Genomic DNA, 15,107 nt, shown 5'->3' on the forward strand with positions numbered 1-15,107 from the left:
TCCGAATTTGGAGTGAATCAGACAAGCAAACTTACATAGTCATAAAATGTAACTTTTTACAGGATGTTAAGAAATTTAAGAATGTTTAAGCCTACAGCGGCCCATCTCAAATCATGCACTTCTCACTACCATGTCCATTTCATATGCTATCCATCATGGCTTCCATGCTGACACAGTGTATTGCTCAATGTATTAAAGATAACCTTTGAGTTGGACAAATTTCTCAAAATTGGTAGTGATTAATATTACCAAACTTATGCCATGATGAAATATAAAAATTTTTGAAGATAAAATGTGCTGACCGTAAAAGATTGAACAAAGTTTAAGACTACCGCCATTCATTTGAAATAATGCACTTATTGTTCATCTCCTCTATGGAGATATTTTCCATGGCGGCCATCTATGATCATGCTTGCGGTTTCACCAAACAAACCATGGGTTTTGAGGTCTTATATTTTTTGTTGTATGTCAACAAAATCGATTAAATTTTCAGGATGATCTTATTTTCATGTTGTTATAAGCAAATATAATGTTCCAGATAACGCTAGTTAATAAATACATTAAGAAAAAGTACCTTAAAATTGCACTTTCTGTTAGTAATCCTTTTTGGACTTTAACTTTTTAACATGTTCTAGCAGCCCTATATAAAACCGTAACACTCAAAAGGTCATATCTCTGGAATGAAACGTCCGATTAAGATTATTTAAACGCCAAAATGTTTCTTTCATCAATTCCCAGCCAATAAGTTAGGTCTGAATCAATTTAAAAGTACTTCAATTTTTAGTGGACATGGCTACTACTATAGTTTGATCATTACTAAATAGGCACTATAAAAATGATGTGCTAGTAGACCATCAGAAGCCATTATTAGTCCTATAAACCAGTGCTTACAAGTTTATACAATTTCACATCGTACATCATCTACAAATGCAGATCTTTTTTAATTAAATAGCATATTCAAAACATGGATCCACATCTTGGTATAGCTTGCTGGCTTATGAAGCCTGACCACTAGCCAAGCTTTGAGAAATAATTTGAACCATCATTTTGCAAATAAGACCCTGTTCACATCAGAAAATTTCTTCATTCGACGAAGATAAGTTAATCTTGATTAACTAATTAAGCATGCGTACTAACTACGCTGAACGAAGATCGAACGAAGACATTGCACTGTACACATTTCATGAAAATTAACGAAGCTCGTGACGAAGCTATTAAACGCCCGGCTATTATTTAAGCGGCGAAGGTCACTGTCACATGATCTTTTTCCTTCGTCGAACAAAGCGAAAGCGTACACATTACAAAATTAGCCGTCGAGCGAAGTATTCCTTCGTCGAAACAACCTTTTAGCTTCGTTGAGCGAAGCAATTTTAATCTTCGTCGAAGGAAGAAAAATGCGTACACATTAGGAAAAAACGATTTTTAATCTTCGTTCGAGGTTCGTCGAAAGAAGAAAATGTTCTAATGTGAACAGGGTCTATGATACTGACAATAAGCAAGGTAAATTAAAATGTATAATTTATAGCCACAGTCAATCAGTTCCCTATAATATGATGAGCCATATTGTTTGTTTCAGCTGTTTTTGGACATAGCAGTCATTGTTTAACCATAGACCATTTAAATGGTCTATGGTTTAACAATCATATGCACCTGTTTACAGAAATCCCTCTCTCTGTGATTCACTACCATTAACCATGGAATAACACACAGCTGAACAGTGAAATGCTATTAGGCCCTTTACAATTAATTCTTAGTTTCCTGTTTCCCGCCCGCGTCCAAAGTAGAGAATTGCAAAATATTTAATTATTTTATTTTTATTTTGGATTTTCTCTTATATAATAACTTTAAATGACTTCCATTTGCTACTTTCTGACTTTGATCATATCAACTATAATGATGAATATACAAAGAACAACACTGTACCATTACTTATGTATAAAATCAAACATAGTTGTAAAATAATTAAATGCATGTTCCTGATTGATGCGGATTGATGTAGGTTACGACCACTTGTTTTAAAATAAAGAAAATAAAAGATAATTAATAATTAATAATTAAAAGTCACCTCATCCCTTGTTTTTAACCATGAAACAGGAAACTAAGAATCAATTGTAATTGGCCTTATTGCTATTTCCCTGTCTATAGGCCTATAGTATGACAGATACTAATTGTCAATGTTAAAATGCCACAAAACAGTAAGGGCTTCTTTCCCCATTTTTTTATATCGATGCAAAAACTGCCATCGCTATAATCCTTCTATAGTATAACCGATACTAACATTACTACCATTAACACGCCACAGAACAGTGTTTATTTAATAATTTCACTATATCAATGCAAAAACTGCCACAGCAGTGAATGCTAAATTGATGTGACCGATACTAACATTTAGACCATTAACACGTACCACAGAACAGTGTTTCTTTCCTCATTTTATTATAATCAATGCAAAAATATGCCACAGCTGAGCAGAAAAATGCTATAGATATATCTTCTTCTATAGTATTGATCAATATCAAATTTGCTACCTAAAAACACACAGCTGAACAGTGAAGCGCTATATTCCCAGTTCCCTTTCTATACTAGTTCAGTAGTTGCAGTACAGCTGATTATAAATTATTGTTACAAAACATGCCACCATTGACAAAACAAGGAATCCCATCAATTCCTTCCTGGCAATTTGCAAACAACAAATAACCAAAGGCACCAAAGGCAAATAACTTGCATTGGGTGCCCAATGTCTCTGCCTAGGTGCCCATAAAATCGCTGAACATATTCTTTAGCATGTGATTACGTTGGTGCTCTAGCATGGTATATAGCTGCATTGCCTGGCTCCCGGGGGGGTCACTCCCATTGTGGCCTGTACACCATCCGCGATAATCAACTTTTGAGAAGCACCCTAAACAAGGATTTAACCCTTGGCTAAAACGACACCCTAAACAGGGATTTCATTCCTAACATCAAATTTCATACCCTTAATTTCATTTCCGCGTATTTAGAAATTGCAATTTTGCTACCCTTTTTTCCAATTTTTCATGTTTTTGACACCCTAAACGCGATACGCATGTATCGTGCCTACCCACGAAAAACAACCCTTGTTACAACCCGGGCCTGGCTGCTCTCACAAAAATCAAAACAAACTTTTTACTCAAAAATAACACTTGAACCATAGACCATCAAAACATATGTGGAAAATGACACTATTGTTGCCGATGAGGACAGTTTGTTATTTTCTTGGGCAATACATGTACAGGTTTTTTCCAGATCTAGATCATTCTGTAAATAAATAGCAAATAGTTTTACAAACATCAAATCATATTTTATAATCAAAACAATTTTGGCAGTCCCATCTTCCTCTATACACAAAATAACAGCTGCCTTCACCAAGTGAACTCATGAATCATAAATCACTATACATACAACATTCTTTTTCTTATTAATATGCCTTGTGAATATAGGCCTACCTTCATGGGAAACATGTTTATTCTAAAACCAAAACTTCAGCAAAATATTTTTTTTGATTTACTGCAGAGGTGTGTAACATTTTTATTGAGCATTTTAATAATTTGTAAAAAAATAAGTTGAGAAAGAGCAGGGATGATTACAATATGGTTCAACTTTTTTTCTTGGATACATGACATTAATGGCATTCACAGGACTTTCAATAAACTTGACATTGAAATGACAAATAACAGATTTGTTTCTTACAAGTTGTATTCAGACGGTCATAGAATTCTCAAGGTTTTGGCGAGCTCGAATATTGCGATTCCTTTAGTCAATCCCCAAGTGCGTATCCGCACAACTCTGAAGTTGCTTTGAAGACTGGAATCGTTGAGATTTGTAATCTTTGGAATTACCGCTGGAAGCTTTTATAATACTGTGACCTATCTAGTATTGCGGCATTTTAAATATAGGCCTATGTGATGCGATCAAGCAAAATCAGTCTGAACTCGGAAATATTAAATTTCAGTTTCTTATAAGATAGTAAAAAAACATTTCCAAGCTGTATTTTGCAGAAAACCCCATTGAAACTGAGCAACCAGTTCCAAAGATATGAGCAATTAAAGAGGAAATATTTCCTTTGTTTGGCTATATCTCAAAATCAATATTTCCGAGTTCCGACTGATTTGGCTTGATCGCATCACATATAGTAATTAAACCAAGATCTCAGCACTCGAGAATCACAAAATGTATTGTCCACATGGCAGTAGCACTCAAGCCGAGTCTAGCAACGCTCGAGGATCACTCTGGAAAATCATGAAATCCCCTAAATTTTTCTTGGGGAAATTTTGTATAAATATGGCTGCAAACTTAGGAATTGGAATCCTTGAGAGCGTTCACACGTTTTCCCAAGTTTTTGCTCAAGAACCGCATTGCTTATTAAAGCAAAAAGCCATCTGTGTGAACATGCCAACTGCATCCTCATAAAACATGAGCCATAATGATCTCATACCCAATGGCATAGCCCAATGACCCCAACAAGCAACACTCTAATTTTGACCTCAAGTTGTGGAGTTTTTGACCCAAAACATCAAAAGGTCATTCTTTGAGTGTTGAAGCATATTGGGGTAGGACTGTGTCCTATAAATTGTCATGTTTTATGTTTGAATGCTGTAGTTTTGGTTTTCCAAGAAATGATCCAGAAATGGTAGAAAAGGTCAAGCTAATTACTTTTGCAGAAGTTCAACTGATTCCAAACCACTGAATGAATGTCAGTAAAAGGCCTGCTGTGAGGGCTTCGCTGTCCCTGGAATCCAGGGGCCCTTGCATATTATTACAGGTATTTTGCCCTTGCACATGGCTTATTTTGTGCCCTGTACATTTCAAATAACTTTACAAAGTTGATTTATATTTTACCATAGGCTTTTTATAATGCTCTTCATGCAGACCATAGACTTCAACATAAAAAGACAAAGTTTTGATATGTTTCCTCAAAATATCAAAAGAGCTATCTCAAGAACCACTGGACCAATAGGCATACTAAGCTTGTTGGTGCTCATTGTAATGCATTTTTCATGCTGATTCCAAATTTGGTCATGAAAATGTACAATTCTGAAATTTTTGAATTTTTTAAGAAATTTTTGAACTTATCGCCTGCAGTCGACACCCGTGCGGAGAGGGTTTAAGGCCTACTTTACATCCTTTTTATGGCAAGGTATACACATAGGCCTACTTGTTATGACATGCTATAGTCATAAGCCAGATGATCGGAGATATGATGACACTTTGCTCTATACTATGCCATATGGTGTTCAAATACTTGTGGAAAGTTACACTAATTGACAAGCCCATCCTATAGGCCTATGTAGGCCAACGTACCTTACATAGCAGAAGGTGCAACAGAGTGGCGAAGCTGCAACATCGAGCTGCGAGTTTACCACTTTAGTTTCTGTGAGAGTGTCGATTAGTACAATTTCTCTAAAACAAAACATGTTGATTTAGAAATGAACACATAATGATAATATCACTTTTCCATGTTTTAAAACTTAGGTAGGCCTAGGCTATATGATGCAGGTCCTACATCACAAATCTGAAAAACACATCCATTAGCCTATAGCCTACATCTCACAGGGTTCTAGCTAGCCCAATTGGAGCGAAGAGAGAGCGATACGGGTCGCGGCCAGCATCCGTATCGGTTACACCCAACCGGCGCCAACTGGCGTAGCCAGAACACTGTAAACAATACCATTTATCGCAAACAAACAATGCTGATTTAGAACCGAACACACTAGCGATTCCCATATGTTTCCACATGGTTCTACTTGTGAAACATTGTTGGTTACACGCAACTGGCACCAACCAACCACCAGAACCCTGTAAACAATACCATTATTCCAAACAAACAAAAATGCTGATTTAGGACCGAACACACTGTAGCAATTCCCATATGTTTCCACATGGTTCTACTTGTGAAACATTTTTCATAAGTCACAAATTTGACAAACACATTCATCTTTAATATGAAGCACAGATGAGTGGCACCATAGCCACATGTGCCTGTTACTAATTTAGTTGCAAACAAATACCTTGAAAGTCACACTCTGCCTTCACCTTGACTTACATTGCAATAAATCAATCACTCTACTCCTCATTCCAGAAAAATGCAAGGCTCACTATTTTTCAATTCAGCTTTCAACATGAAAATTCTTAGTATTTCCTAGTACAGTATGTCATTGGTGGTATTTACCAATAAATACCAATATTTCCCACCCTGGTTAGTTGTGCCAAACACACAAAATTTGCAATGCAAAATTATGAAACATGATCTTCATCTATATGGCATTGTCTTTTTTAAAGACATTTCTTGTTTTGACTTAATAAAAAATATTTTGCCCTGTTTGCCAATAAAGTCTGATTCAGACTCCACATCGCGTTGCCATGGAGCAGTCAGAAGTCATGTGCCCTCCAGTTAAAAACCCAAATTACGAACAAAAATTCACTTATATGTAGCAATTCCCCCCCCCCAATTCAATTTTTCATTTCACTCCTCTGACACTGGAATTAAATCCCGGAATTAGATCAGCCCATACTGTAAAACCACTTAATTTTGCTAGGGATTTAATTTCGCTAGAAGCCTTGATTCGCGAAATTAAATACCCGCAAATTGAACAGTTTTACATTGAATTGTACACATAAATTGCTGGATTAGTGAAATTAAATACCCACAAAAATGGTGATCATTGGCAATTAGCGAAATTAAGTACTAGTGAAATTAAATAGCTTTACAGTATGTTATGCCATTTTGGCTTTGAAGACACTTTAGGGACGCACCATTTGATACTCAGGGGGAGTAGGAAGTTTTTCAAAAAAAAACAAACTTCCCCCACTACATGAGCAAAAAAAAAACTTTCCCCACCAACACTAAAAAAAAAAAAAAAAAACCCTTCCCCTACCTAACTGTGTATAAATGCATGAAATTAAAAAAAAAAAAAAAACATGCGGTCAAGGCGGCGGCAAAAAAAAAAAATTCTTCCCCGACCCCAACTTCCTACCCCCCCTGAGTATCTAATGGTGCGTCCCTTAGCATATTACCATCATATCCCATATGTTACACAAGCTGTGATAACATTCTTAACAAGTCACAATATGACATGACAAACAGATCATTCAACAGTGACATGGCAATTACATTTATATTAAAGCAAAAATGTACCATCTTTTTACATGAAATTGGTTCATTTTTTCAAACCTGATTTGTTAGCATAGGCTTAGGCCTACTAATGGCCCTTAACCAGGATTTCATTGGGGTGGATTTTGTAAAAGTGGACTGGGGGCAGATTTTAAAAAAGTGGACTTGGGAAGATTTTGAAAAGGTGCACTTTTCTTCAAAATTTGGATCTTTTTGACCAAAAAGGACTAAAAAACCTCTATTTTGGGGTTTAAAAGGGGACTTTTTTTCCTTTTGGCAATGGGGGGGGGGCATCCGCCCCCTCGTTACGGGCCTGCTTATATAGTAAATGTAATTGACTCTTCGGGTTGCCGTTTCATACTTTTTGAGCTAGGACAAGGTTACTATTCCATTCATTCATTATTTTCCTTAATTAATTAATTTCATTAATTGCAAATATTGGAATCAGCCAGCCCCCGAATCAGCACTATATAACTTCAGAGGATTAAATCATTAATAATACATGGGGAGTGTTGGTCAGTATAAGCATACTTCATCAAATCATAAGAATTGTGGTAAAAAGTTGAATTGTTGAAAAAGTTGCCACATTTCAACAAGGAATATCTGTATCATCCTGCCAAAGAGGGTAAAATGCTTCAAAATTTGCATACAAATAAATAGGTCTACAACAGGGCCATAGCAAGGTCGAAAAATGTGGGGCGGCCATCACAAATATGGGGCGGCCAAATTACAAATCTATGCCCATATTGAAATAAAGATACAAAGATAAACATAACAAGTTTCTCAAAAAGTGGGGCGGCCATGGCATCACCGGCCGCCCCGCTTGCTATGGCCAATGATGGCCCTGGCCTACAATGTTGTCGGTTTAGTCCTGAGGTTACTATATAAATAGCAGAAGCCATACAGTCCAATGGGGTCTCCCCGTCAGTCCAAAACACTGTCAAATCATCCGAACCCTCTTCAGTCCGAAAACCTGTTAGGGTATGGGTTAGAGTCAGGGTTAGTGTAACTGTAAGGGTTATATAGGGTTAACCCCAACAGGTTTTCGGACTGATGGGGGTTTGGATTGATGGTGTTTCGGACTGACAGGTGTCCCCCCAGTCTAACCACCTTCCTCCAACTTTCTTCTTATAGACGAATCCAACGAGCCAAGTCATGGTCAGGATTTGGTCGGCCATCTTTGGTTTCCCGCTAGCACCAACCTGGGGTTTTGAGCGCCCGACAGTGCAAATAAAAAGACGAGGAGGGTTAATAGAATAATATATACAATAGAGGTAATCCTGTCGCATCTATGCATACATAGTCCTTTTGTTCATCCATTAATTTTGTACATCTATGAATAGATGCGACGGGATTACCTGCGGAATTATCTCTATTGTATTATTCTATTAACCCTCCTCGACCTTCTCTAGGTGTAAGGCGGCTTTTATTTGCACAACTGTTGGAACTGTATTGTGTTGTAAACATTCTTTTGTCTACCTGTGTTTTCGCGGAAGGTGTAAAACGGGTGATGGAATGGAGTTTAAAATTTCCGCCAAGGCCGAATCATTACACATTTTGGATGCATTGTAGCCGGCGGGGACCCAACTAAAGGCTGCTAGTCAGGTGTAGGAAGGCGTGAATTTGGATTCCTCTATATTAAATGGATCTCTCTATATCCACACATGTGATTTTCAAGTAATAGCAGAGAGGTTGGAATGTAGTCATTTTAGTCCTGAAATTACAATAGCAGAACATAACCTATGGGCCTACTGTATGGCTCCTGACTTTCATGACTTTTGAGTCACCACACACCAAACCCTCCAGAACAGACTCCCCGACAGACTCATCTCTCAGCAGCGTCAAACACCATGGCCCATTTTAGCAGGGGATTTTAGTCACGAAGACACTGTAGTCAACACCATATGTTGCCCGGCTGTGTGGCATAGTTTGCCAGTCAGTTGCAGTCTGACAAACACATCCTACTTCATGTCTATCAATGCCATTATATGCTGATGATGTCAAACAATGCTAAACAATAAAACCCAAACAGCATTTTAAAATGTGTTCAGGCCCAGGATTTCATTTGGGGGGTGCAGATTTTGAAAAAGTGGACTTTTTTTCAAAGGTGTGTGTGATTTTGTGAAAAGTGGACTTTCTTCCCAAAAACATGATTTTTTTTTGCTCGCTACACTTGCAAATTTTGGGACTTTTGTATACTTGTGTGTCGCACCCCTGCACCCCCCCCCCCCCTGTGTTGCTCATTCAGGGAAATCATACAAATCATCTAGAAATTCATTTTTTGCACTTCGTTAGTAGCATGTGCTAACATAGCTTGTTTAACTATGGTGAAAAGGGGTCCATTTTTGGCCCAAATGACCAAAATCACTAAAAACATACATTTTAGGCCTGTTGTGATATACTTTTTTGATCCAAACATACATCTTAGTAAATAAATACACTCTCCACCACACGAAATTAAAAGTCATTTAAAAAAAAAATTATTTTTGAAACATTTAAAAATGTATTTTTTGGTGAAAATTGAACAAAAATCAGCACAAAAAAATGGCATTTTTACCCAACAATTAAATGTAATGAAGTAAGCGATGATTTTGTTTACATATTTTCATTAAATATCCTTGTGACATTTGTTCTATGCACCAAATATGAAGTTTCTACTCCATTTAGTTTTTAAGAAATAGCTACCGGTAGTTAAAATGTGCTATTTTTAGTTTAAAATAACACAAATTCTTAAATAGCATCACCGTTGCCATGGAAACGGAATAGAACCCACTGGTTAAAAATTTGACAACATGGCAGAAAAGATTCTCCAGACTCTTCTGAAAATTTTGATATATGATTTGTCCATTTGAAACATCTGTCCAACAACACCTAACTTTCATGGGCTGGCCCCTATACTGATAGACCCTACAATCATTTCAGAAAGTAAACTCTTGAACTCTATTTCTTGACTTTTTGCTCATCAGTATTTTAACTTGCTGCAACATCACTAGGATCCACAATATGCTCATCTATGAAGGCATAGTTCTTTAACCGCAATACATTTGCACATTTATTGAATGATCTATGAATATTTGGGTACAAAAACTCATAGTCTGAAACTTGACGTCAAATTTTGCACTATTCTTGTTAATTGAGAATATTGAACTATGCCATTGTGATGAGGCCATTGTGGTCCACAGTGATGACTTCAGTGACCTTACATCTGAAAGTACACTTCATGACTTCACATTTTCATGAATGCCAATCATGAATAATGCATTTTCATGACCTCAAACCTGGGGGGGGTTAGTGCTTGAAAGTATACAGGTTGTGCCCCGGTTTTGGGGTACTTTTCAGTGAGGTTGGTATATCGATCAGTGTTGGTATCAGTGGAGACCATTGTGCAAAGGTGTCCCAAATAGAGCAACTTTGGGTACCTTTTTGGGTGCTTTTGTGAAAAATTGGGTTGCAAAAACAGGAAAAAGTGGGTATAGAGAGAGTAAGCATCCGAAAATCTGCTGGTGCCATAAGCTGATAAACTTTTTTGTGGGAATCTCTTACTAAAAAGGTATTTCGTGATCCACAGCATCCATCCCCCATGTCATAATAAGAGGATGCTATACGAAATAAATACTGTAAAACCACTTAATTTCGCTAGGGATTTAATTTAGCTAATTTCGCTAGAAGCCTTAATTCGCGAAATTAAATACCCGCAAATTGAACAGTTTTACATTAAATTGTACACATAAATTGTTGGATTAGCGAAATTAAATACCCACAAAAATGGTGGTCATTGGCAATTAGCGAAATTAAGTACTAGCGAAATTAAATAGCTTTACAGTACTCCTGTAAGATTCACACAAATCAAATCCGTTTAGGAGAATCTCTGGGAGAATGGACTCTCGCCAGATTTGTAGGCCTATAATTCTTCAATAGAGGGTGAGAGTACATGTAGCATGGTCCAGTGGTTAAGGTCTTTGATTCTGGTGCACCGGGGTGGTTCAATCCCTGGTGGAGGCAAAAATTCATATTCAGTTATTTGTCTCTCTCTATTACTGCTTTTGAATTGTGGGGCAGATGCATTCACGAAGACCTCGCAGCCAGTTCTGATCTGGGTAAGGCCTAGCTATGTAAACCCTACCATGGCCCCTGGGTATCATGGAAGAGCTGTGTTCCAATGCTGAATGATCCCAAAATATATGATTGTGAGAAATCTCTGATGCACAGCAGTCAATATTCACAGCACAGGCAATATCAATACATTTGACTGTTTGAAGCAATCTAATTTTGTACTGCTTCACACAATTCACAAAATTAAATTACTCATCAAATCATCAAAATTATGCATCACTAGGATCCACAACGTGCATGCTCATCTATCAGGGCACATTTCTTTAACCCCAACACATTTGCACATTCAATGAATAACCTTTGAAAATTTGGGTACAAAACTCATACTCTGCAACTTGAGTTCAAATTTTGCACTATGATTGTTTAATTGAGGTTATTGAACTATGCCATTGGGATGAGGTCATTGTGGTCCATAGTACTTACTTGATTGTCTATGCAGCTCAAAACTGAACACCCCAGTGCCCTGGTAATACTCACTCCTCTGAGCTCTAGCATGCATCAGCTTCGACAACGTGATCGGTTTAGAATCCGCTGGTGTAGTCTGCTGCAGAGCCTGCATCTCAGGCGGTGATCCGCTACGACCTGCTTTGCTGCAGGTGTTACCCGCTGGTGGTGGCAGAGGTGGGACTTCTGCACCATGATGATGACTACTGCTAGTGGTACCTCCAGGTCCTGCGGAAATATTTCCAATAGGTGCTGCTGCTGTGAGAGATGATGATGTTGTTGGAGTCGGTTCTCTCTCGACCTTTATCTTTATCGGTGTCGGGCTGCTCAGCGGACTGGTGCTCTTCCGTAAGATTTCTGATTTCCCCATGATTAGTTATTTCACTGTACAGATTATAAGATCCAGAGAATATGATTACGAGTTATAAAGCTTCCATCAAATGAAGAAGTGATAGTTGATAATGTCAAGTTGTAACAAGGTCAAGTCTATAGCAATACTTCCAATATATACATGTATCAAGACGAGTTTGAAGATGATCTACTACGTACTGATTATGACACAGCAGAAAAACACAACAGCCAATTATAATTATACATACATATAAACATCCAGTCCAATTAGCGAACAAGACGTAGAAAACTAATTGCAATGCACTGTCACTTATAATGATCCAATATAACGCATTATATAGCAACACAACAACACACTGAGCTATCTATCTCCTTCACTGAGTGCTTACACACGCACAAGCATGTCTTAGATACGGAGTGACTGAACTCAAGGAAGAGTACACACACGGTGTGTCACTGGTGCATGTTGGGTAGTAATAAATGTCTAACAGCCGGTACCACATGTGTTCAGTCACCTAGCTCCCATAGCTAGCCAACAGTCTGTTATCAGTCTGTCTGTGTGTGGATGCCAGGGCTAGCAGCATACCATGGCGTGTGTAGTGCTAATAACTGTGCCATGCCTGGCAATAGTAACTTGGCCTGTATAAAAGAGTAAAGAGCCACAGCTGTTTTTCAGGGCTGCTAATCTAAAGTGATAAATCTATATCCGCCGTGTGGGGCATCACTCTCTGATTGGTTCAACCTGGTTGCCTGTAATGCATACATGGCAGTGTGAATGTCAGCCTTGTAGGATATGGTGTGTTTTTAAAAACATGATGGTTTACTATTTGGTTGACATTCTATAAATATTTACCTAGCTGGGGGGTTTTCAAACCCCCCGAGCTAGGTACTGTTTTGCTATCCGATCTTTACCTAGCTGGGGGGGTTTTCAACCCCCCGAGCTAGGTACTGTTTTGCTATCCGATCTTTCTTCTTCTTCTTTCTGGCAATAAATTTCAAAATGCTTCTCCTCCTACATGTTACACCCTACAATTACGTAACTTGCACATATGTATCGACTATGTCCAGTGCCCATTGGGTCTAAACAGAATTGGGGTCAAAGATCATTAAAGGGACATTTCTGGTATTTAACCAAATATTTAACTCAAAATGCTTCTTCTGCCACATATTAAATAGCACAATGACGTAATTTGCATATATGCATCGGCTATACCACACGCCTATAACTTGTACACAGAATTGGGGTCAAAGGTCATTAAGGGGTAAAATCTTACAATTGCATTATCTGGACATCTGTAAGGGTATGGGGCTCAAACTCGGTTACAATAAATCTCATGACCAGGGGAACATTTTATGGGGTCAGGTCAAAGGTCATGCAGAGGTCAAACTTTCTTCTTTCTGGCAATAAATTTCAAAATGATTCTCCTCCTACATGTTACACCCTACAATTACGTAACTTGCACATATGTATCGGATATATCCAGTGCCCATAAGGTCTAAACAGAATTGGGGTAAATGGTCATTAAGGGGGCATTTCCTGTATTTAACCAAATACCTTCAAAATGTTTCTTCTGCCACATATTATATAGTACAATGATGTCATTTGCATATATGCATCGGCTATACCCCACGCCTAGAACTTGCATACAGAATTGGGGTCAAAGGTCATTAAAGGGCAAAATCTTACAATTGCATTATCTGGACATCTGTAAGGGGTATGGGGCTCAAACGCAGTGACAACAAATCTCATGACCAGGGGAACAATTTGCACGAGTCAGGTCAAAGGTCAAGCAGAGGTCAAACTTTAGAAATGAATTTCCTGGACATCTGTAAGGGGTACAGGGCTCAGACTTGGTGACAACAAACTTAATGATCAGGGGGACATTTTGGAACACTTTGCAGGGGTCAGGTCAAAGGTTATCTGGGGTCAAATCTTATAATTTCATTTTCTGGATATCTGTAAGGGGTATTGGGCCCAAACTCTGTGACAACAAATCTCATGATCAGGGGAACATTTTGCAGGGGTCAGGTCAAAGGTCATCTGGGGTCAAATCTCAAAATTGCATTTTCTGGACATCTGTAAGGAATACGGGACTCAAACTCGGTGACAACAACCCTCATGACCAGGGGAACATTTTTGGAACATTTTGCAGGGGTCAGATGCCTCCACAACACCAACATGCCCCAGCTAGGTTTGTGGTCTATGACCACCATTTGCCACTAGTTCTTTCTTTCTTTCTTTCTTTCTTTCTTTCTTCTTTCTGGCAATAAATGTCAAAATGCCTCTCCTCCTACATGTTACACCCTACAGTTACGTAACTTGCACATATGTATCGGCTATATCCAGTGCTATGAATGGGGGTAAAAGGTCATTAAGGGGGCATTTCCGGTATATAACCAAATACCTTTAAAATGTTTCTTTTGCCACATATTATATAGTGCAATGACGTCATTTGCATATATGCATCGGCTATACCACACGCCTATAACTTGCATACAAAATTGGGGTCAAAGGTCATTAAAGGGGTAATATCTGACAATTGCATTAACTGGCCATCTGTAAGTAGTATGGGGCTCAAACTCGGTGACAACAAATCTCATGATCAGGGGAACATTTTGCAGGGGTCAGGTCAAAGGTCATCTGGGGTCAAATCTCAAAATTGCATTTTCTGGACATCTGTAAGGAATACGGGACTCAAACTCGGTGACAACAACCCTCATGACCAGGGGAACATTTTTGGAACATTTTGCAGGGGTCAGATGCCTCCACAACACCAACATGCCCCAGCTAGGTTTGTGGTCTATGACCACCATTTGCCACTAGTTCTTCTTTCCTGCTTCTTCTTCTTTCTGGCAATAAATTTCAAAATGCTTCTCCTCCTACATGTTACACCCTACAATTACGTAACTTGCACATATGTATCGGCTATATCCAGTGCCCATAGGGTCTAAACAGAATTGGGGTAAATGGTCATTAAGGGGCATTTCCTGTATTTAACCAAATACCTTCAAACTGCTTCTTCTGCCACATATTATATAGTACAATGATGTCATTTGCATATATGCATCG

General features: G+C 38.2%; 1 protein-coding gene across 3 annotated transcripts in view; it reads right to left on the bottom strand.

The window, feature by feature from the left end:
- The window catches only part of LOC140146817 (protein CBFA2T1-like), a 181,687-nt gene extending 169,420 nt beyond the window's left edge, over positions 1 to 12,267 (bottom strand). Inside the window, exon 1 of one of the 3 annotated variants that reach the window (XM_072168695.1) lies at positions 11,666 to 12,267. In XM_072168695.1, the coding sequence (XP_072024796.1) occupies positions 11,666 to 12,056 (391 nt within the window). In that variant the 5' untranslated portion in view covers positions 12,057 to 12,267. Of the gene's footprint in view, positions 1 to 5,319; positions 5,375 to 11,665 lie in introns of those variants that run through there. The other 2 variants (XM_072168696.1, XM_072168698.1) reach the window with 2 other exon arrangements.
- Positions 12,268 to 15,107: the final 2,840 nt, after the last annotated feature.

Source organism: Amphiura filiformis, chromosome 2, assembly GCF_039555335.1.
Source record: "Amphiura filiformis chromosome 2, Afil_fr2py, whole genome shotgun sequence".
Classification (NCBI taxonomy): domain Eukaryota; kingdom Metazoa; phylum Echinodermata; class Ophiuroidea; order Amphilepidida; family Amphiuridae; genus Amphiura; species Amphiura filiformis.